The sequence below is a fragment of the Chiloscyllium plagiosum genome, chromosome 51 (genome assembly GCF_004010195.1).
Source record: "Chiloscyllium plagiosum isolate BGI_BamShark_2017 chromosome 51, ASM401019v2, whole genome shotgun sequence".
Lineage (NCBI taxonomy): Eukaryota > Metazoa > Chordata > Chondrichthyes > Orectolobiformes > Hemiscylliidae > Chiloscyllium > Chiloscyllium plagiosum.
The window spans coordinates 109,677-130,106 of NC_057760.1; the positions used below are offsets into that span (position 1 = coordinate 109,677).

The following is a 20,430-nucleotide window of genomic DNA, read 5'->3' on the forward strand; positions in this document are numbered from 1 at the left end:
TTACCAGGATGTTGCTATGAATGGAGCATTTGAGTTATGTAGAAGTATGGCTGGATAGGTTGGGACTTTTTTCCCTGGAGTGTAGGCGGTTGAGGGGAGAATGGAATGGACTGGTTGGGTCGAAGGATCTGTTTCCATGCTGTATAAATCTGGCTGGATGGCTTCCTGCTGCATCATAATCTTCCTGTGAATTAAAGACTCTTCTTTTCAGTCCAGCCTGTACAATAAACTGGAAAAGCGTATAAGGCATTTTGCAGAAACGGGGGCAGCTGAATAGCAGGTCATCTTGCTCAAGGGTTTAAGAAATGCCATTTCCTTGATTTTAGTTAGCCCCACAGAAGTCTGAATTAGAAATTAAAATTGAAATTTATCTAGAGAGAACGAGAGAGAGAGCAAGACAGAAGATACTGATTTGCCTCAGAATTGAAGATGGAAAACTGTTGAGCCAGGGACAGTACAACAGTGACCTCTGTGACTGCTAGGAGAGCAGGAACAATTCAATAGCAAAATTCTTGAAGGTGTAAAGGCAATATTTGGGCAATAATGAACCAAACAAACAAATATAGGATGGCTGCAGGGACAGTTAGGTTACAGCAGAATCTTGGGGGGGGGGGGGGGGGGGGGGAAGGCTGGTATAAGGGTTTGGAGGGTTGGTGTTGACTTGATGGGCCAAATGGCCTGCTTCTATTCTGTAGGGATTCTATGACCCGTGGTTTTGGTGCAATTCTCTTCAATGATGTCTGAAAGAGAGAGGTACCTGTAAGTATTCCCCACTCACAATGCAGTCTACTGTAATCTGGACAAATCCAATGCAGAATGGCTTTATACATGTTCCAGTCAGAAACTGTTCATATTGTTTTCCTGACAAGTAGATCATTGCACAGTAAATCAGGAACAGGAAGAACTTGTTGAATCACTGAAGCCAACCCACTGATCATGGTCAAGGTCACCAAAACCAGGGATCAAATGAAATCATCACAATAAGCGGGATGGTCACAGGAAGGACTTCTGGCAGATCTTCTCGCCAATGACTTATTCAAGTAACCACTTGGTGATATGGTTTACCTGATTTCCCTCCTTGTTGCTAATTTCAGCATTTTAAATTTATTTCCCGGTCTGTACTTTTAACTACAATGACTCAGTAACTGAATCAACTTCTGTAATAACTTAAAATTTCTGTTGGATGATCTTCAAGTCTGCTGCTTTCTCAAAGAATAAGCTGCAGAATTGTTTATGGAATTTTTAAAAAAAAATTTGCTCTGTATTGTACTACACAGATCTCTAGCTATGCTGTGGGATCAGTTCCCAACCCAGACCTTTAGGTTATATTTAAGACTCACTTCCCAGTGCTAGTACAGAGGGATACTGCATTGTTGGATATGCCATTTTTCAGATAAATCAAATACCATCTGCTCTCTCAGGTGGATGTAAAAGATCCCACGTATGACCAGGAAGACTGACATACTCAGTCGTGACCTGGAGCTAATATTTTTCCCTCAAACCACCATAGATTATCATGTAATTTATTACAGCTTGCAGGTACTTGCTGTGAGAAAATTGGCTGTTTCCTACATTCAACATTTCAAAAGTACTTCGTTAACTGTCAAATGCTTTGGGACAAGCCTGTCATTCTTTCCTTGTGTAATTCTCATGAAGCTTTATTAGATATCTGTCTGCAAGGGCAGTATGGGACAGGAATGGAAAATTAGAGGAAGCAGCTCATTAAAAGCTTTGACACCAGCACAGGCAGATAGGGCTGAATGGCCGTTTTTTTTGTGCTGTATATTTTTAACATACTTTATAATAAGTCACTTTTGCAACAGACGTCAAGACGATTCCCAATTCCCTGATCCTGGTAACATTTTTATAAAGTTCTTTAATGCAGAGTGTAGGTTTAAGTCATTGCAGGGACTTCATTGTTACAGTTACTTGGTTACCAAGGGGCTAATGAGCTATGACTTTGCACAAAGTGGAAGATTTTTAAAATACATGCAAATTAGGACAATTTCTTGTGACAAACAACTTACTGGGGAGAAATGCACCAGAGGAAAATAGTGAGGCTGACCAGACAAGGTGTACAGACAAGGAAGAAGGTGTACAGTAAATCAAACAGTAATCCCTTTATTTCCCCCAATGGTACAAAGTGAGTCACAAATTCTAATGCAGGAGAGTATTCTCAAGACACGTAAGAATCATGCACTCTTGTTCAAATGGTTCTGGTTTATGTGATGCTGTGCAAACTGTGCGTCTGTTCTCTCTGACTGGAACACTAAATGATTCACTGCTTGATTTTCCTTTATCTCAATTTTCCCAACAGGATCAGTAGGCCACTAACCTCAGCATCATCAACTGGAGAATTTGTTGGGCTACCACAATTATCCTGCAGACTTTTAACTCCTGTGTATCACAGAGAGATTCTCTGCACTGTACTGTATGAATTAAATAGAATATCAATTAACTTTCATTTTGTGACCTTCATTTCTTTTTGTCAACATTTTGCAAGTCAAAACATGTAGGAAATGGAAGTGGTGCTTTACTTCTAAGACTTGTAGTGGTTTAAGAAGACAGCTCACTACCACCTTCTCAAGGGCAACTAAGGATGAGCAATAAATGCTGGCCAGGCATCAGTGCTAAGGATGTGAGTCCTATGAGTGAATATTAAAAAAATCTGTTTTTTAAAAGACTAATCACTGGACATAATCAAGAACAGGAACAACTTGTTCAATCACCGAAGCCAACCTACTGATTATGGTTGAGATCACCAAAACAGGAATCAAATGAAATCATCGCTATGACTGAGAACCATACTTTAGTTTACCAAAAAATATGAATATTTCCCAATATGCTTGCAAGGTACTTTGAAAATTCATTTGATGCAAATTATTTGAAACCAGGACACTGTTCACTCTGGTGCTATACTGGAAATTATCCTGGAGCAGGGGAGATGGGGAAAAGAGAAAGGAGGCACTTCTATGTGTGGTGATTCCTCACAAATTGAATTCTTACTGTTAGTCATGTCATTAGGAATGTGGCAATTCATTAAAGGAAGAAACCACATTAAAACATGTTATAATACTTGCATTTCACCAGTCCCTTACCACATATACACATCAACAAACTACTTTCAACTACATTTATCATGTACACAAATGTGGTAGATATTTTGCACTTTGCAAAGATCCCATGACTAAATAAACATTCTTCATCTCCACTACAGCAGGGTGGAACGTAGGCCCAGAACTACCTACTTTCCCTCAAAACAGTGTGATCTGGGCAGCATAATGGTTCAGTGGTTAGCACTGTTGTCTCACAGTGCCAGGGACCTGGGTTTGATTCCACCCCAGGTGACAGTGTGGAGTGTGCACGTTCTCTCCATGTCTGTGTGGGTTTCCTCTGGGTGCTCCAGTTTCCTCCCACAGTCCAAGTATGTGCAAGTTAGGACGGCTATGCTAAATTGCCCACGGTGTCCAGGGCTGTGCAGATTAGGTGGTTAGGTCATGGAAAATGCAGTTACAGGGATGGAGTGGGTTGCTCCTCAGAGGGTTGGTGTGTACTCGATGGCCTGCTTCCACAATGTGGAGATTTTATGACATCTTTCAGAGAGAAATTTCCGTAAAACCCCAAATAGTTCACCCATGCCCTTTAGGGAGGGAAATCTGCCATGATTATCCAGTCTAATCTACAAGTTACTTAATTACCCATTGCCCTAACAATGAAGGCATTTAAGGACAGGCAACAAATGCAGCCTGTTTTAATGTCCACATCCCACTAAAGAATAAAGATGTAATTCTGAAGCACATGGTCAGAGTAGGAGCTAATGTTGGAAAATCCTGCTATATAATAACTCGCTGGTCTGTACTCAGACAGCTGACCTCCATAGTGAGGCAGCAAGGACACGAGAACGGGATTCAGAAGTCTTCCAAGCTAGTAGGAGGACTCAAAATAAAATGAATCAGCCATTCTTGACCACCATCTCTTTACCAAGTTATTCAAACAATGTGTCTTAACTTCAGAGGAAAGCAAGGTTCAGCTGAGCCCACATTTTCCTCCCGCTGCTGTCAAATTGGGTGGATGGCATGAATCTACATACTTAACATTCAGGGCAATACAGCTGTAATATCTTAAAATTACCCCACATCTCATTGAGTAGATCATCAAGAACTAGTGTTTGCCAATAATGTAGAGTGCACCAAGACTTAAGTTTGTGCCGGTGGAATAAAAGAGACACATGCTCAGGAAAGTAGATCCATCAAAAAGCTCATTCATTACAACAGACAAAGAGAACATAAGGCTTAAACAGAAAAAAAAATGATACTGCAAACAGGTCACTTACAGCTTCTAGCAAATGTCAATCAACTTGCTCTTAAAGTGTCCAAACACGTGCTTTAAAAAGTTTCCTATATGCTCAAGTCCAAGATCAGCCTAATCAATCTGTTGCATCATGAATCATTAACCAACATGCTTTCCAAAGCATAATATCAACACAATTCTTAAAAGGCAGCAGACAAAATTTGATTAAAACACTCTGTATGTCCTAAGCAATAACATACAAAGTTCTTCCCCTTTGCCAGTTCAGCCTAAAAACCATAAGAAACCTTTGAAATCAACCCGAACATTACCAAACGAATATATATATATCTCTTTAAAAAGGTTATCACTTAGGATGATTTGGCCAGGGAATGCAAATACTACACAGTTACAGGAATAGCCCAGCTATCCGTCAGTGGACATTCTGCAAAGAAAAAGGAATTGTTGCGTTTTGCTGTGTAAAACAGTCCAGCTGTCATCAGTATGCACGCATTCAAATAATTGCTCTTGTTGGTCAAGTGCTGAAGTTAGAAGTGCCTCCAATGTGACACCCCTTCCCATCATTTGGATACAGCGCAGTCAGACCGTTTAGTGGCTGTAACTTTCACCCTTTGTGTCCCACTGCTTGATGACAAGGAGGCTCTCACTGGTGACCGCTGTGGCATCCCTGCACTCGTAATTAATCTGCAAGTCTCCAGTTTGCCCCAAAGAAGCCACTCCTGTCCTCGATGTGACTGGTGAGGGAATATGTAATTGAAACCACGTGGTCCCAATGATCCAGTGACCGCCGCAAGTTCACATTCTACCCGAGGACAGCTGAGCATAAGATCACATTGATCTCTTGGTCAAATGCAAGGTGCACACAGGAAAGGTATCCACTTCAGTTAGACACTGAAGGTCATGCAGCCTATGGAAACGTAGCCTGAATAAGGAGCAAAAGCTTCAAGCAATGATGGGATTTGGTGGAGTAAATACGTATGTATATAGTGCATCGGAGAAGAAAAAAAAAAATCAAATGGTACATTTTAGGAGAATTGGCATTTAACTCTGTGGCTGTCCTGCCCTGGAATGAGGAAGCTTTAGGTCAAAGTTATTTGGCATTTTAATCAAGTAATCAAGCTCTGAAATAAAAGTAGAAAGAGCTGGAGAAATGGGAACAGTTTTCCATAGAAGAGTCAAACATGACTCAATGTAAACTCTTTCTCTCTCCACGGATGCTGCCAGACCTACTGAGTTTCTCAAGCACTTTCAGTTTTTATTATAGTTTGCATTTTGTTAAGTAACATACGGAAATTCTACTCCCACCATTGGCAAAAAGAATTCTGGACTAATAGCACAGATTGGCATCAAATTTGCTGGAGGCTGGGGTTGCGTTAATACATCTCTGAACATTTTTTGGAGTTCTCATCCATTGCTGAAGACAAAAAAAAAAGATTTCCGGGCAGCGGAGGTTACGACTGTGCGACATTGTCAATTCAACTCTCTGTTTTCAATGCACACAGTGTGAATTCCCACATTTGCAAGTGAATATCCTAGAATAATTTAAGAAACAGCTGCATGCTGTGATGATGGGACTGTCTGGAAAGGAGAAGCGAGATGCTTTGAATGACCTCCCTCGGTCTGAATCTAACCCGGGATTTGGAGAAGTCTCATTAGAGATTTGGCCTTTATTCCCTCACATAGTAAATAGCGAGTTCTCAAAATGGTTTGTGCTGGTCCGGAACAGAGGTGGTCAGTCACACACACACACACACACACACACACACACACACACACACACAGTTGGATCATCAGAACTCCTGTGTCTGTCTAGCAAATTTAAAATAAAGTTCTGATTCATTTCCCACGGGATGTTAAAATACTCGGTTTTTCAAAAAACAATCGAAGTTTCAGGATTAAAACAGGAAAAACAAAATCAGTTTTACTGCAAATCTTATCACCTTATTAACAGGTTTCACTGCCCCACACTGGAATTCTCACCTGCCAGGAGTTGAAATCTGGGGTAGTATCCATCCAGTGGCAACAGCGTACAGAGGATCTAACAATCTGATTCAAAGGTGGCATTGCAAAACACACGCATCAAGTTAGTACAGAAGATTTTTGTCTCAAGAGCCACAGTTTTAAATCTGCAGTTGGCCAGTTCAGCCTCACAAACACAAAACTGCTTGTGACAGAAAGGGTTGGAGGAGACACATGTGGAGCATGTACACCATCACAGACCTGCCGGCCTGAATGGCTCGTTACTGCACTAACCTCATTCAATGCAGTCGCCCTCCCCTTTCCCAGACCCTCCCATTTGAACTCATAGAACATCTCGACCACCCTCTCCACAGAACAAGAAACCAGATCTCAAAAAGAAAAACCAAACGCAAGCATTTCAAAGGTTTATTCGAGATCATGATATTCGCTGAAAAATATTACTTCTTAAAAACACCACCAGCGACCCACCCTCCCGGCTAAAATAATATTTACCATCCCTGGAGCAACAGGTTCCAATGGAAGGACTGACAGTTGGGACTACATTCATGGATCAGAGGATTTCCCCTGCCTCTTCCCCCTACTCCCCCATGTCTTTCTTTCTTGAAAACGATAAGACTCAGCATGCCATCGAGGGCTGTGGGGGAATTAGCACGACCATTTGGAAACTGCCTGTGGTCTCCGGGCTCTGATATCACAACTAGACAAGTCGTGAGCTTGCATGGGGTTGGAAAGGGGAACTGGCCACATGATAAAGAAAATCTAATTCTCTCCATTTTGCCACAATGGTAATCTCATGTGTGGTTGCTCCTTATCGCTGAGGCCATTTCTCCTCGCACAACTCAAGAGGTCACAACAGTGCTTTCGACGACAGCAGCAGTCAGGCAGCAACTTCAAAGCCAGCCCATAACTTCTGCCTCTCGGAGAGCAATCAGAAGAAGGGTGCTTTGCGCCCTGCCTGATTCAGTGTGCGTTACAGTTGGGCCTTTGGGTTTAACCATCCTGAGTCTAACAATTGGGCTGGGGATAACCTGGACTGTGTGGTTCTGTCTTCCCCGTGGCAGTGCGGTTTACCCTCTTGAACTACAAGGGAGCCTATCCTCCATTAATGCTCCAGGATGCAGAACAAACCAAATCTTTGGGACCACGTTTCCAGCCAACACTGCGATACACAGAAAAACCAGAAAATGGTGTCACTTTACTTCTCTTCAAGATCTGCACTGCCATGTCAGCTTCTGAGCCGGGTGCAGACAAAAGCAGAGCAAAAGAAACCCTCTCTCGGATCACAAAAAATCCCAGAAAAAAAATATGAAGAGGAAATGATTGAGCTCCATTAGAAACTTACTACCAGCCCTACAGACTCGAGATCAGCTCGCCTGCAGAGATGTCGCCTCACACCTGGAGTCAACTTTGTGTCATGGGGGCTTGCATTTCTCAAGACAGGCAGAGGTTTTGTTTCTTTCAAACCAGGATTACAATCCAAACAGAAGCAAGTGAAGATTATTCCTACAAGCTGAAGTCCGATCACCTCCAGCTTCAAGTACCTGCCCCCATCTCACCATATTCCTTATTCAAATCGATAATGTTAGGTGGAATTTTTCCACACAGACAGGCAAAAGATTAAACATAAGAAATTGTCCCCTGCACTCTGCACAAACCACACACACACACACACATACACACACACACAAAGCAATAACTTGCGCTGCAAACCAAGGGGTCGTGAAGACTAAGCTGAACTGAGCAAAACAGCAGATTTAAAGAACTCTTCGGCGGAGATTTCGGAGAGGCACAACAGCCCGGTGTTCTTCCCCCTCAGGAATATCTGAAGCGAGCTTGTGTCCTTTTAGGAGGAACGCACATGAGGAATTGTTCACACAGAGTTCTTGAGCGGGACACAAACCGTAAAAGGATGAATCAGAGGAGATCCACGTGTCTGTGTGTGTGTGTGTGTATATATATGTGTGTGCGTGTGTGTGTGTGTGTGTGTGTGTGTGTGAGAGAGAGTATATGAGAGAGAGAGAGAGTGTCTATATATATATAAAAATATGAGTCCAAACCATGCAAAGTGGCTTTTTTGTAAAGAGCAGACCCTTATTTTTGGTAATCAAGGGTGTTCAAGTGTGGTTTTGTTGCCTGCCCATCACCTACAAAAAAAATCAGAAGTACATCTGTGAGAAATTCTTATCAACCAAAAAAAAGGATAATAGTTTTGATACAATTTGTCACCCACAGTGAGCTCTACAGCCACACAAACCCTTCGGTCCAACCAGTCCATGCTGACCATAATCCCAAACTAAACTAGTCCCACCTGCCTGCTCCTGGACCATATCCCACCAGACAGTTTTAATTCACGTACTTATCCAAATGTCTTTTAAATGTTGTAATTGTACCCACATCTGTGTAAAAATGTTTCCCCTTGTGTCCTTTATGAAGCTTGTTCCTCTCACCTTAAAAATATGCCACCCTAGGGAAAAGACCCTTGTCATTCACCCTAACTATACCCCTTTCGATTTTATAAAAGCCGTCTCTCAACCTCAGGCGACTGTGTGGAGTTTGCACGTTCTCCCCGTGTCTGCGTGGGTTTCCTCCGGGTGCTCCGGTTTCCTCCCACAGTCCAAAGATGTGCAGGCCAGGTGTATTGGCCATGCTAAATTGCCCGTAGTGTTAGGTAAGGGGTAAATGTAGGGTTATGGGTGGGTTGCGCTTCGGCGGGGCGGTGTGGACTTGTTGGGCCGAAGGGCCTGTTTCCACACGGTAAGTAATCTAATCTAATCTAATCTAAAAAAAACCTCCTGCGATCCAATGGAAAAAGTCCCAGCCTATTTCTATATCTCAAACCCTCCGTTCTCAGCAACATCCTGGTAAATCTTTTCTGAACACTCTCCAGTTTAATAATATCCTTCCTGTAACAGGGCGACCAGATCTGGACACACTATTCCAGAAGAGATCTCACCAACTTCCTGTACAACATCAACATGACATCCAAACTCCTATATTGTAAAGGTCTGACTGATGAAGGCAAGCATGCTAAATGCCTTCTTAACCACCCTGTCTACCTGTGATGCAAATTTCAAATAATTGTCTACTTGAACCCCTGGGTCTTTCTATTCTACCACACTACCCAGAGCTGTATCATTAATTGTATCAGATCCTCCCCTTGTTTGTTTTACCAAAATGTAATACTTCACATTTATCTAAACTAAACTCCATCTGCCACTCTTCAGCCATTGACCTAATTAACCAAGATCTCTTTCTAATCTTAGATAACCTTCTTCACTATCCACTATATCACCAGTTTGGTGGCAGCTGCAAACTTAGTAACCATGTCTCCTATATTCTCATTCAAATCACTAACATAAACAACAAACAAACGTGGACCCCACACCAATCCCGGTGGGATACTGTTGGTCACAGGCCTCCAGTCTGAAAAACAACCCTCCACATCTCACTCTGTCTCCTGCCGTTAAGCCAATTTTGTACCCAATTGGTATGCTCACCCTGAAACCCGATGTAATCGAACTTTACTAATCATCCAACATGTGGAAACTTGTCAAAACCTTTACTAAAATCTAAGTAAACAACGTCTACCACTCTGCCCTCAATCATCAAAAAAAAGAATTAAGTTTGTGAGACACTATTTTCCTCGTAAAAACCAAGCTGACTATCCTTAATCCATCTTTGCCTCCTACTCTTCCAAATTCCAGCATAGCTGGTCCAACCTTTCTCAGAAGGCAACCCACCCATTAGTCCAGTATTTGTCCAGTTTAACTTTCTGCAATTTTTGGAGAAGATTTGTGGTTCAGGTTGTAGATTTGCTCACTGAGCTGGAAGGTTTGTTCTCAGACATTTCGTCACCACGCTGGGTAACATCATCAGTGAGCCTCCACTGGTGTTCTGTCCCATTTTTTATGTGTGTGCCTTGGTCTGTTACAGTGGGTGATATCGTTTCTAGTTCTTTTTCTCAGAGGTTGGTAAATGGGGTCCAAATCGAGGGGTTTATTGATGGAGTTCCGGTCTGAATGCCAGGCCTCTAGGAATTCCCATGCGTGTCTCTGTTTAGCCTGTCCTAGGATGGATGTATTGTCCCAGGTGAAGTGGTGTCCTTCTTTGTATGCAAGGATACTAGTGATAATCTTTGGGTGGCTATTTGGGGTTGGTGTATCCTGGTGGCTAGTTTTCCGCCTGTCTGTCCAATGTAGTATTTATTACAGTCCTTGCAGGGTATTTTGTAAATGACATTCAATTTGCTGGTTGTTGGTATAGGGTCTTTTAGGTTCATCAGTAGCTGTTCCAGTGTGTGGACTACCATGATGCCAAGGGGTTATCTCTGAGATGTCTTTGACGTATGGTAGTGTGGCTGGGGTTTCTGGGCATATTGTGTCTACTGGTTTGTTGTTTAAGAATCGGCACACTGTGTTAAATCAAGTATCCGTTGTTCTTGGATATGCTGTATAAATGTTTTTCTTCTGCCACTCGTAGTTCCTGGGTGCTACAGTGTGTCGTGACCCGTTTAAATAATGTCCTGATGCAGCTCCTTTTGTGGGTGTAGGGCCGATTGCTTCTGTAGTTAAGCATCTGGTGTCACAGTATAACAAACAGGTAATGGAGAGCTGTAGACCAGTGTCTACAGGAAAGCAACACACACAGACCAGATACTTAACTACAGAAACATTCATCCCGACACCCACAACAGAGCTGCAGGAGGACGTTATTTAAACAGGCTACAACACACTGCAGCACCCAGGAACTACATCAAACAGACAGGCAGGAAACTAGCCACCAGGATACACGAGCACCAACTAGCCACCAAAAGGCATGGCCCACTATCACTAGTATTCTTACATACAGATGAAGGAGGACATCACTCCGACCCAGACAACACATCCATCCTAGGACAGGCTAAACAGAGACACGCACAAGAATTTCTAGAGGCTGGCATTCAAACTGGAACTCCATCAATAAACACAATGATTTGGACCCCGTTTACCAACCTCTGAGAAAACAAACCGGAAATGATACCACATACCTTAACAGGCCAAGACAAACGGGACAGAACACCAGTATTTCACCGGAGGCTCACTGATGATGTTACCTAGCATGGTGACGAAACATCTGAAAACAAACCTTCCAGTTCAGTGGGCCAACTTACAACCTGATTTTACTTTCTGGTTGAAAGACTTACTTGCTGAAGGAGGTGCTCACTGTGAAGAAAACTGGCTCTTTGCTACATTCTGTCTTGAATCCGTAGTAGAATTGGCAACCATACCACTTTTGGATTTCATCCGCTCTTGTACTGACCCTGGCTGTTGAGAAGGAAAAAAAGGAAACTTCACCAACAGCGATGAAAAGAACTTCTAATTCATTCATTCATGGGATGTGGACGTCGCGGGCAATTCAACATTTGCTGCACCTTGAGATATGAGCAAGGTACTGGTATAGTCAGCCAGGCAAGTGGAGAGCGAGCCATTCAATTTGAGGGGTAACTAGGGACAGCCAGTAAATGCTGGGTCACATCCCATGACCAATGCCATCATCACAATCTAATGCAAAACAGTCCCATTACTACAGTTACTGCACTTAAGTTGGGGGAATGTTGCTGAACATCCTTGGAGCTCAGGTTCATGGTTACTTGAAGGTGGAGTCACAGGTAGATAGGGTAGTGAAGGCGACGTGTGGTACACTTGCCTTTATTGGTCAGTGCATTGAGTACAGGAGTTGGGAGGTCATGTTGCGGCTATACAGGACATTGGTCAGGCCACTGTTGGAATACTGTGTTCATTTCTGGTCAAAGGATGTCGTGAAACTTGAAAGGGTTCAGAAAAGCTTTCCAAGGATGTTGCCAGGGTTACAGGGTTTGAGTTATAGAGAGAGGCTGAATAGGCTGGGGCTGTTTTCCCTGGAGCATCAGAGGCTGAGCGGTGACCTTATAGAGGTTTATAAAATTATGAAGGGCATGGATAGGATAAATAGACAAAGTCTTTTCCCTGGGGTCGGGGAATCCAGAACTTGAGGGTATAAGGTGGGAGGGAAAAGATTTAAAAGGGACCTAAGTGGCAACATTTTCACACAGACGGTGGGACGTGTATGAAATGAGCTGCCAGAGGATGTGGTGGAGGCTGGTACAATTACAGCATTTAAATGGCATTCTGTATGGGTATATTGAATAGGTAAGGTTTGGAGGGATATGGGCCAAATGCTGGCAAATTAAGGTAGAACATCTGGTTGGCATGGACAAGTTGGACCGAAGGGTCTGTTTCCGTGCTGTAAATCTGCATGACTCTACAACTGGGAGTATTACTCCTCCTGAGCTGCACAGTCCTGAGGCAAGAGTGAAATTATGGAGAATGGCACTCACAACCAGAGAAATCTTTTCTCTCAGACAGCCGTAGAATTCTCTCTTCTCTTCGCAGACTAGGTTATTGAAAAAAGGCTGAGTTAGACTGGACTTTGATCGACGAGGAATTTGAAGGTTATCTGATGGGGGCTGGTTTGAGGCTGGAATCTAATCCATCACAAATTTTATCAAATGGCAGAGCAGGACTGAGGGGCTGAGAGGCGTCCTCCTATTCCCAGGTCCTATATTTGTCTCCTTTAAGCTTGCCGTGGTTAGGTAAAAACGGGGCGGCACAGTGGCTCAGTGGTTAACACTGCTGCCTCACAGCGCCAGGGACCCGGGTTCGATTCCAGCCTCGGGCGACTGTCTGTGTGGAGTTTGCAACTTCTCCCCATGTCTGCATGGGTTTTCTCCGGGCGCTCCAGTCCCAGAGTCCAAAGATATGCAACGTAGGTGAATTGGCCATGCTAAATTGCCCTGTAGTGGGATGTGTAGGTTGGGTGTATTAATCAGGGGTAAATGTAGGGTAACAGGGGAATGGGTCTGGGTGGGATACTCTTCGATATGGACTTGCTGGGCCAAAAGGCCTGTTTCCACATGGTAGCGATTCTATGAAAGAATTTTATGAAAAAGAAAACACACTGCAATAAACAGGTGACACACAAAAGAATAACAGGGGGCATCGACTAGCGATTTCTCTCTCTTTTAGTGAAAATAATTCCATAGAAAGGGCCTTTTCTTTGAGCAGCTGCAGAATCATTCTCAGCGACACCCCCTCCAAACCACCACAACCACTCTCTTATTCATTCCTGGCAGAAACAGACACATCTAGAATACACAATGCTTCATTTTCCAGCATCTTCCCAGTGGATTCATTCAATCGATGGCATGGAACTCACCAGCTGGTGCTACTGACAGTCATCACACACAGACACTCAGAGGTGGCAGGAGATTGGAGGACGGGGGGACGATGTGAAGGTCAGGATGACAGGAACAGAGACGGGAACAACAGACAGATAGGGGTTACAGAGACAAAACTAGTCAGGAGTGAAGGTACAGAGAGGGAAATGGGGGTGGGGGAGGAAGAGAGAGAGAGAGAGAGAGAGAGAGAGAGAGAAAGATAGAGAAAGTTCTCAGCCAAACAAAAAGAGAGAGAATTTGAACTTGAGAAGTTGCGACTTAGTCGGCAAAGTGAGGGTAAAGAGTGGGAAACTGGAGTGACAGGGAAAGAGACAGGCAGGCAGGGGTTCTGGAGACAGAGAAACACACAGAATTAGTCAGTGGTGACACACACATACACATAGCTCCAACCCAAATTGTATCACATCCACGGTCAGTCAACAGTAAATCTGGCCTAAAACCTTAAAAGCAGTTGGACCCCAATAGCGTAACACAATTAATGCACGATAAACTATTACCATTTCATTGACACATTCCTCTGCACTCCACTTTCCAGTGGCACCATCTCCTCCCTATCCAGGTAACCCCCACCCCACCGACTCAGTGACAGGGAAAACACGGGATGGTGTTTAACGTTCCCTCGTCCCATCAGAACAGAGACTGGCTCAGACCAGCTGATCTGCACCCAAACAGGACAGTCAGTGGTTCGTGACGAAGAGCTTATGCTCGAAACGTCGACCCTCCTGCTGCTCGGATGTTGCCTGACCAGCTGTGCTTTTCCAGCACCACACTTTTTAACTGATCTCCAGGATCTGCATCCCTCACTCTCCTCAGACCAGCTGATAGATGGCCCGTAGCAGAGAGTCTGCCAGTTCATACCCAGTGAATGGATGATGCTTCAACCACTCATTGGTGAGCATGGTGTTTGGAATTTCATGGTCGGATTGAGCTACGAGGATTAACCCCATGGCGCCAGTGCCTCTAGACGCCTCCAGGATGTGTCAAAGAGCGACAAGGCCAGTGAGATACCTGGCAAAGTGTCGCAAGGTAGAAAGCGGAGGAGCCAGTTTACAAACAGCAAGCTCCTGCTCACACCAATAAGTGGCCAGTCCACCTTTTCTGGTGATAATCATCACAGGGAGAACAGCCGATGGTGGCAGTGGAACGGTCTAAGCCTAGCGGGAAGTGGGATTTAAGACTAGACAGAGATTCCCCAACAGGGAGGGTGCAGCAGCTGGTGAACTGGCAAGCGGTCAGCGATCCAACTCGTGTGCAAGGCCTTGGCTGGGGGTCACAGTCTTAGAATAAGGAACAGACCAGATGGGACGGTACAGGGCGCTGGAGATTTGGGAGTTGTCTACCTAGTCAGCAGGAGCAGCTCAGTACATTCAAAGACCAAGAGCAATCTATTCCTAAAAACATTACAGCCTACAGGAATACTGCAGAAAGTTGACAGCGAGGCCACAGTGGATGGGCTGAACAACCTCCTGGATTAGTGTTGCTGGAAAAGCACAGCAGTTCAGGCAGCATCCAAGGAGCAGGAAAATCGACGTTTCGGGCAAAAGCCCTTCATCCGGAATACAGGCAGAGTGCCTGAAGGGTGGAGAGATAAATGAGAGGAGGGATTATATCTCCACCCTTCAGGCACTCTGTCTGTATTCAGATGCTGCCTGATCTGCTGTGCTTTTCCAGCACCACTCTACTCCAGAATCTGGTTTCCAGCATCTGCAGTCATTTACCTGAACAACCTCCTGCAACTACTCCTCCTCCCCATGGTCCAATTTGCAGATGGGCTGCAGGTTTCTAATGACGTCAGGAAGGGTTTTTTTTTTAAAATCAGCAACATTTTGAAATGGCGATAAAAGGGCAACATTTAAGACATTGCCTTTTATTCTTGGTTGCTGCACAGTTTACATTATCTCAACGGGGAAAGGACCAAGGGTTGGGAATATATATTGTCATGCACAACCCCATCTCCGAAAGCCCTCCCTATTGCTGTCACCCCCTCCAGCCTGTACACACCCTCCCTATCTCTATCATCTCCTTCCACCCTCTACACCCCCACCCTATCTCTGTCAGCCCCTCCAGCCCCCTGTGAGGGGGACGAGGGCGAGAGCGAGAGAGGGGGACGAGGGCGAGAGCGAGAGAGGGGGACGAGGGCGAGAGCGAGAGAGGGGGACGAGGGCGAGAGCGAGAGAGGGGGACGAGGGCGAGAGCGAGAGAGGGGGACGAGGGCGAGAGCGAGAGAGGGGGACGAGGGCGAGAGCGAGAGAGGGGGACGAGGGCGAGAGCGAGAGAGGGGGACGAGGGCGAGAGCGAGAGAGGGGGACGAGGGCGAGAGCGAGAGAGGGGGACGAGGGCGAGAGCGAGAGAGGGGGACGAGGGCGAGAGCGAGAGAGGGGGACGAGGGCGAGAGCGAGAGAGGGGGACGAGGGCGAGAGCGAGAGAGGGGGACGAGGGCGAGAGCGAGAGAGGGGGACGAGGGCGAGAGCGAGAGAGGGGGACGAGGGCGAGAGCGAGAGAGGGGGACGAGGGCGAGAGCGAGAGAGGGGGACGAGGGCGAGAGCGAGAGAGGGGGACGAGGGCGAGAGCGAGAGAGGGGGACGAGGGCGAGAGCGAGAGAGGGGGACGAGGGCGAGAGCGAGAGAGGGGGACGAGGGCGAGAGCGAGAGAGGGGGACGAGGGCGAGAGCGAGAGAGGGGGACGAGGGCGAGAGCGAGAGAGGGGGACGAGGGCGAGAGCGAGAGAGGGGGACGAGGGCGAGAGCGAGAGAGGGGGACGAGGGCGAGAGCGAGAGAGGGGGACGAGGGCGAGAGCGAGAGAGGGGGACGAGGGCGAGAGCGAGAGAGGGGGACGAGGGCGAGAGCGAGAGAGGGGGACGAGGGCGAGAGCGAGAGAGGGGGACGAGGGCGAGAGCGAGAGAGGGGGACGAGGGCGAGAGCGAGAGAGGGGGACGAGGGCGAGAGCGAGAGAGGGGGACGAGGAGGGGGGGAGCGAGAGAGGGGGGGGGAGAGCGAGAGAGAGAGAGCGAGAGAGCGAGAGAGAGAGAGACTTATTTCTGTTCTCCAGCCCTATATTTAAATTAACATTAAAAGCCTCCAACTCCTTTTTAATGACACTGATAACTCCCAGGTGACACAAGCAACAGTTAGTCCAGGGAGTGTCAATTCAAATGAAGGGCATTTAACTGTGAACTCTGGGCAATACGATTAATGCAGCCACTCCCAGCTATTTACTTATCAACTTACACTCCACCAGAAGGCAACCCTGACAGGAGTGCGGTAGGAATACTTCAGTGTAATGGCACCATCCTGTGACACAGTACACAGGACCCCGAGTCACACGATCAAATCGGGGCAAAGAGACAGCTCTCTGTAAAACAAAATATAAAGGGGGCCATTGTCATCCTGACCACGTGGCCTCCCCTCCCCCTTGGGGAATGTCAGGAATCTCCCGACAGCTCGTAAACAAGTCTCGCTTTAAGTATAATCTGGGGGAGACTTGTACACAAGTGGATTTCCTACACTGTGGCAGCGCTGCAATGATTGAAACTGGCTGCCTTTTAATCTTCGGGGGGGTGGGGCGGGCGGTGCTTCCTGAGACAGGGAAGGGCGCTACAGAAATGCAGGCCTTTGCCTTTAAAGATACACGGAGTCTTTTTTTCCTCTCAAATCAGAGTTTTCCCCATGATGGACTGACACTGGACTTGGAGTCTCAACTCCCTCTAGTACCGTGTCTCAGATCTCCAGCATCCACAGAACTCTCTCTCAGTGGTGAATATAACCAGAAGGGAAAAGGGGTAGAGAAAGGGGCAGAGCAATTTGGCCAGGGGGAGATTAGGGCAGCAGAGAAGTGTGTGGGAGAGGAGTCTGGGGAGCCTGTGGAATTCTTAGCCACTGACAGCGAATGTTTTCCAGAAGGAGTTGGTTATAGTTCTGTGGGGCGGTACGGTAGCTCAGCAGTTAGCACTGCTGCCTCACAACGCCAGGGTTCCAGGTTCGATTCCAGCCTCGGAGTTTGCACATTCTCCCCTCATGTCTGTGTGGGTTTCCTCTGGGTGCTCCGGTTTCCTCCCACAGTCCAAAAGTGTGCAGGTTAGGGTGAATTGGCCATGTTAAATTGTCCCATAGCGTTAGGTGCGTTAGTCAGAGGGAAATGGGTCTGGGTGGGTTACTCTTCAGAGGGTCGGTGTGGACTTGTTGGGCCGAAGGGCCTGTTTCCACACTGTAGGGAATCTAATAATAAAAAAAGGGATCAAAGAGGAGAAAGCACCGAGTTGGAGGATCAATCGTGATAGGATGGAATAGCAAATCAGGCTCAAAGGGCTGAATGGCCTGCTTCCACACTGCAGGGATTCTGTATGATTCTTTCTACGATTTCAATGGCTGAGTTATCTCAGGAAAGATGGAAGTGGAGATCGGGACTGATTTTCATTCTTGACTCCATCTGACCACCTACAGCCCCCTCGTTCAGTGGATGTGGGATTCTCTGTCAATGCCTCATTACCCAGCGGGCAGGTAAGTGTCAACCACAGAGTCTGGAGTCACATGTAGGCCAGTCCAGGTAAGGATGGCAGATTCCTTCCCTCAAGGACATGAGCAAACCAGATGGATTATGCCTGACCCTTGTTCCTGACTCTTAATTCCAGACTTTTTTTTTTAAAATTGAATTCAAACTGCACCACCTGCCATGGTGGGATTCAAACCCGGGTCCCCCGATCATCGCCTGGCGGCCAAGTTAATAATCTAACAGTAAAACCTCTACGCCAGCAACCACTTCCCCGAGCAAAGCCTATCAATCTTTATTTTGACTTTTCGAACAGACCCCTACATTTCCTGCAGCTTTGAGAGAAAACACGTGATTCCTGACGTCACTACGAATAGTCCTGGGTGGAATGATAAAGATTCGCACCCCCACCCCCTCCAAATTGTTCTGCCTCTTTTCAAAAGGACAGTCTCCATCAATCCCATTGAATCCTTTAATTGTCTTAAGCCCCTCAATTATAGACCACCCCATAGACTTCAACACTTGAGGGATATATCTACAGGACTAGTTGGCAAAGGTTTCAAAAACACAAGGCTTGACATTCCCAATACAACTGGGGAGAACGGATCGCAAGTGAACAGGGACTGAATTAGTGAGCAGATATGGAGGTGAAGGAGCGCCGCACTGTCGGAGCCGAGGGAGCGGGCACTGTCGGAGGGTCAGCGCCGAGGGAGCGGGCACTGTCGGAGGGTCAGCGCCGAGGGAGCAGGTGCTGTCTGTGATGGAACCGTTTATGTGAAGTTCCCATTCAGCCTCCTCTCAGTACAAGACCACGCTGCTGCTACCGAATAGCAACTCTCTCCCTGACATCCTGATCAAAACTTAAACATGACAGAAATACAGGTAACCCAGGTCACCCTCACAGCACGGATTGTCAGTGTGCGGGGCGCTGATTGGCTGCAATATTTCCTGCGTCACAGCACCTCGAGGGGAATTCCCTGGCTGTGCGTATCAAGTCGGTCAACGCGAGTTTGTCCTTCCATGGTCAAGTTGATCTTCGAGCGTCTATGGCACAGGATCTTCATCCTTGAATCCATATCAGATGCTCAGGCAGTATCCCCACACGCTCCCCTTTCCCTCACTCTGTCCCAGCTCCCAAGCCTGGACTCGGAGATACGAGAAAGAAATACCTGAAAACACTCACCATCGAGAAGCCTTGGCTCGCCATGTCTCCTGACCCGACGTGCGTTAAGTGCACGAAGTTCATGGGTTCCCCGATCATGCTCCTGTCGATACGTTTCCGCTTTTTCTGAAGAATCAAAGCCATGGGTTAATGCGGCAAGACCACGTCACAGTCCCGTCTCTCTGGGTCCTACCTCTCCACACAACCAACAGCTAAATGCAGAATACAGGAGCCATTTCCACTTCCTATCTCTGTCACCCCCTCCAGCCCCCTACACCCCCTCCCTATCCCTGTCAACTACTCCTTTGCTCCTCACATCCCGGTAAATCGGAACAAACAATACATACTGAGTGAGTTTAACAAAGTCCACATTCTGGCCTGGAATTTTTTTTTTAAAAATCAACCAAAGTACAGGGGTACTGTCATATTAAAGGAAAAGTACTGGAAATCTGAAGTACTGGGTGCTGTAAATCTGAAACAAGCAGGAATTTCTGGACAAACTCAGCAGGTCTGACAGTATCTGTGGAGACAGAGTAAAAATCAAAGAACCTGCAAAGCTCCCCCCTTGATACCAAACCTTTCCAACAACTTTTTCACTTACAGAAACCAAGTTATGATCGAAAGTAGGAAGAATAGGCAGCCGGATTACACACAGTAAGCTCCCACATTTGGAAAGCACCCAGATCATCTCCTTTCAAAATGGTATTGGTTGAGAAACAGGTTCCGGACCCACTCCAGGAAGTATGTTCCATCACAGAAAGTCTGGTGGCGAAGATATAACCAGATCCAATCTTTGCACGTTTGTAAAAGTACTTATTTACAGAGATCCAGGCACCAAACCACGCACCTCCTCACACAACCGTCATTTTGTCGTCTTATCGGAGAGGAGTGCAGATGAGTTTCCAGTTAATCTCTGCTACCTACGTTCATGAACACTCCATGAAGAATCTTCCGGATACTCCTGGTGCCAGTACTGATTGGCACCTACACTGTTCATGGGGAATAATTTCTGTGGATAACACCTGGACGTGAGAGACTCCACAGATACTCTTACAGCAGAAGTGGGCAGGGGGTAATGGGATTTCTTCCTGGAGAGGGGTGGTGCTGAACATTTGTCACAGACCTATGGCACGGAAACTGACCCTTCGGTCCAACCGGTCCATGTCGATCATAATCCCAAACTAAACTAGTCCCACCTGCCTGCCCCTGGCCCATATCCCTCCAAACCTTTCCTCAATGT

The 20,430-nt window shown here is 46.3% G+C and overlaps 1 protein-coding gene across 4 annotated transcripts in view; it reads right to left on the minus strand.

Moving 5' to 3' along the window:
• Nucleotides 1-4,241: 4,241 nt before the first annotated feature.
• Nucleotides 4,242-20,430, minus strand: part of LOC122544689 (CDC42 small effector protein 1-B-like) — a 42,624-nt gene continuing 26,435 nt past the window's right edge. For all 4 annotated transcript variants that reach the window (XM_043683964.1, XM_043683968.1, XM_043683966.1 and 1 more), the window contains 3 exons: nt 19,212-19,316; nt 11,471-11,591; nt 4,242-8,432 (listed from right to left, as the gene is read on the minus strand). In XM_043683964.1, the coding sequence (XP_043539899.1) occupies nt 11,487-11,591; nt 19,212-19,316 (210 nt within the window). In that variant the 3' untranslated portion in view covers nt 4,242-8,432; nt 11,471-11,486. The remainder of the gene's footprint in view (nt 8,433-11,470; nt 11,592-19,211; nt 19,317-20,430) is intronic.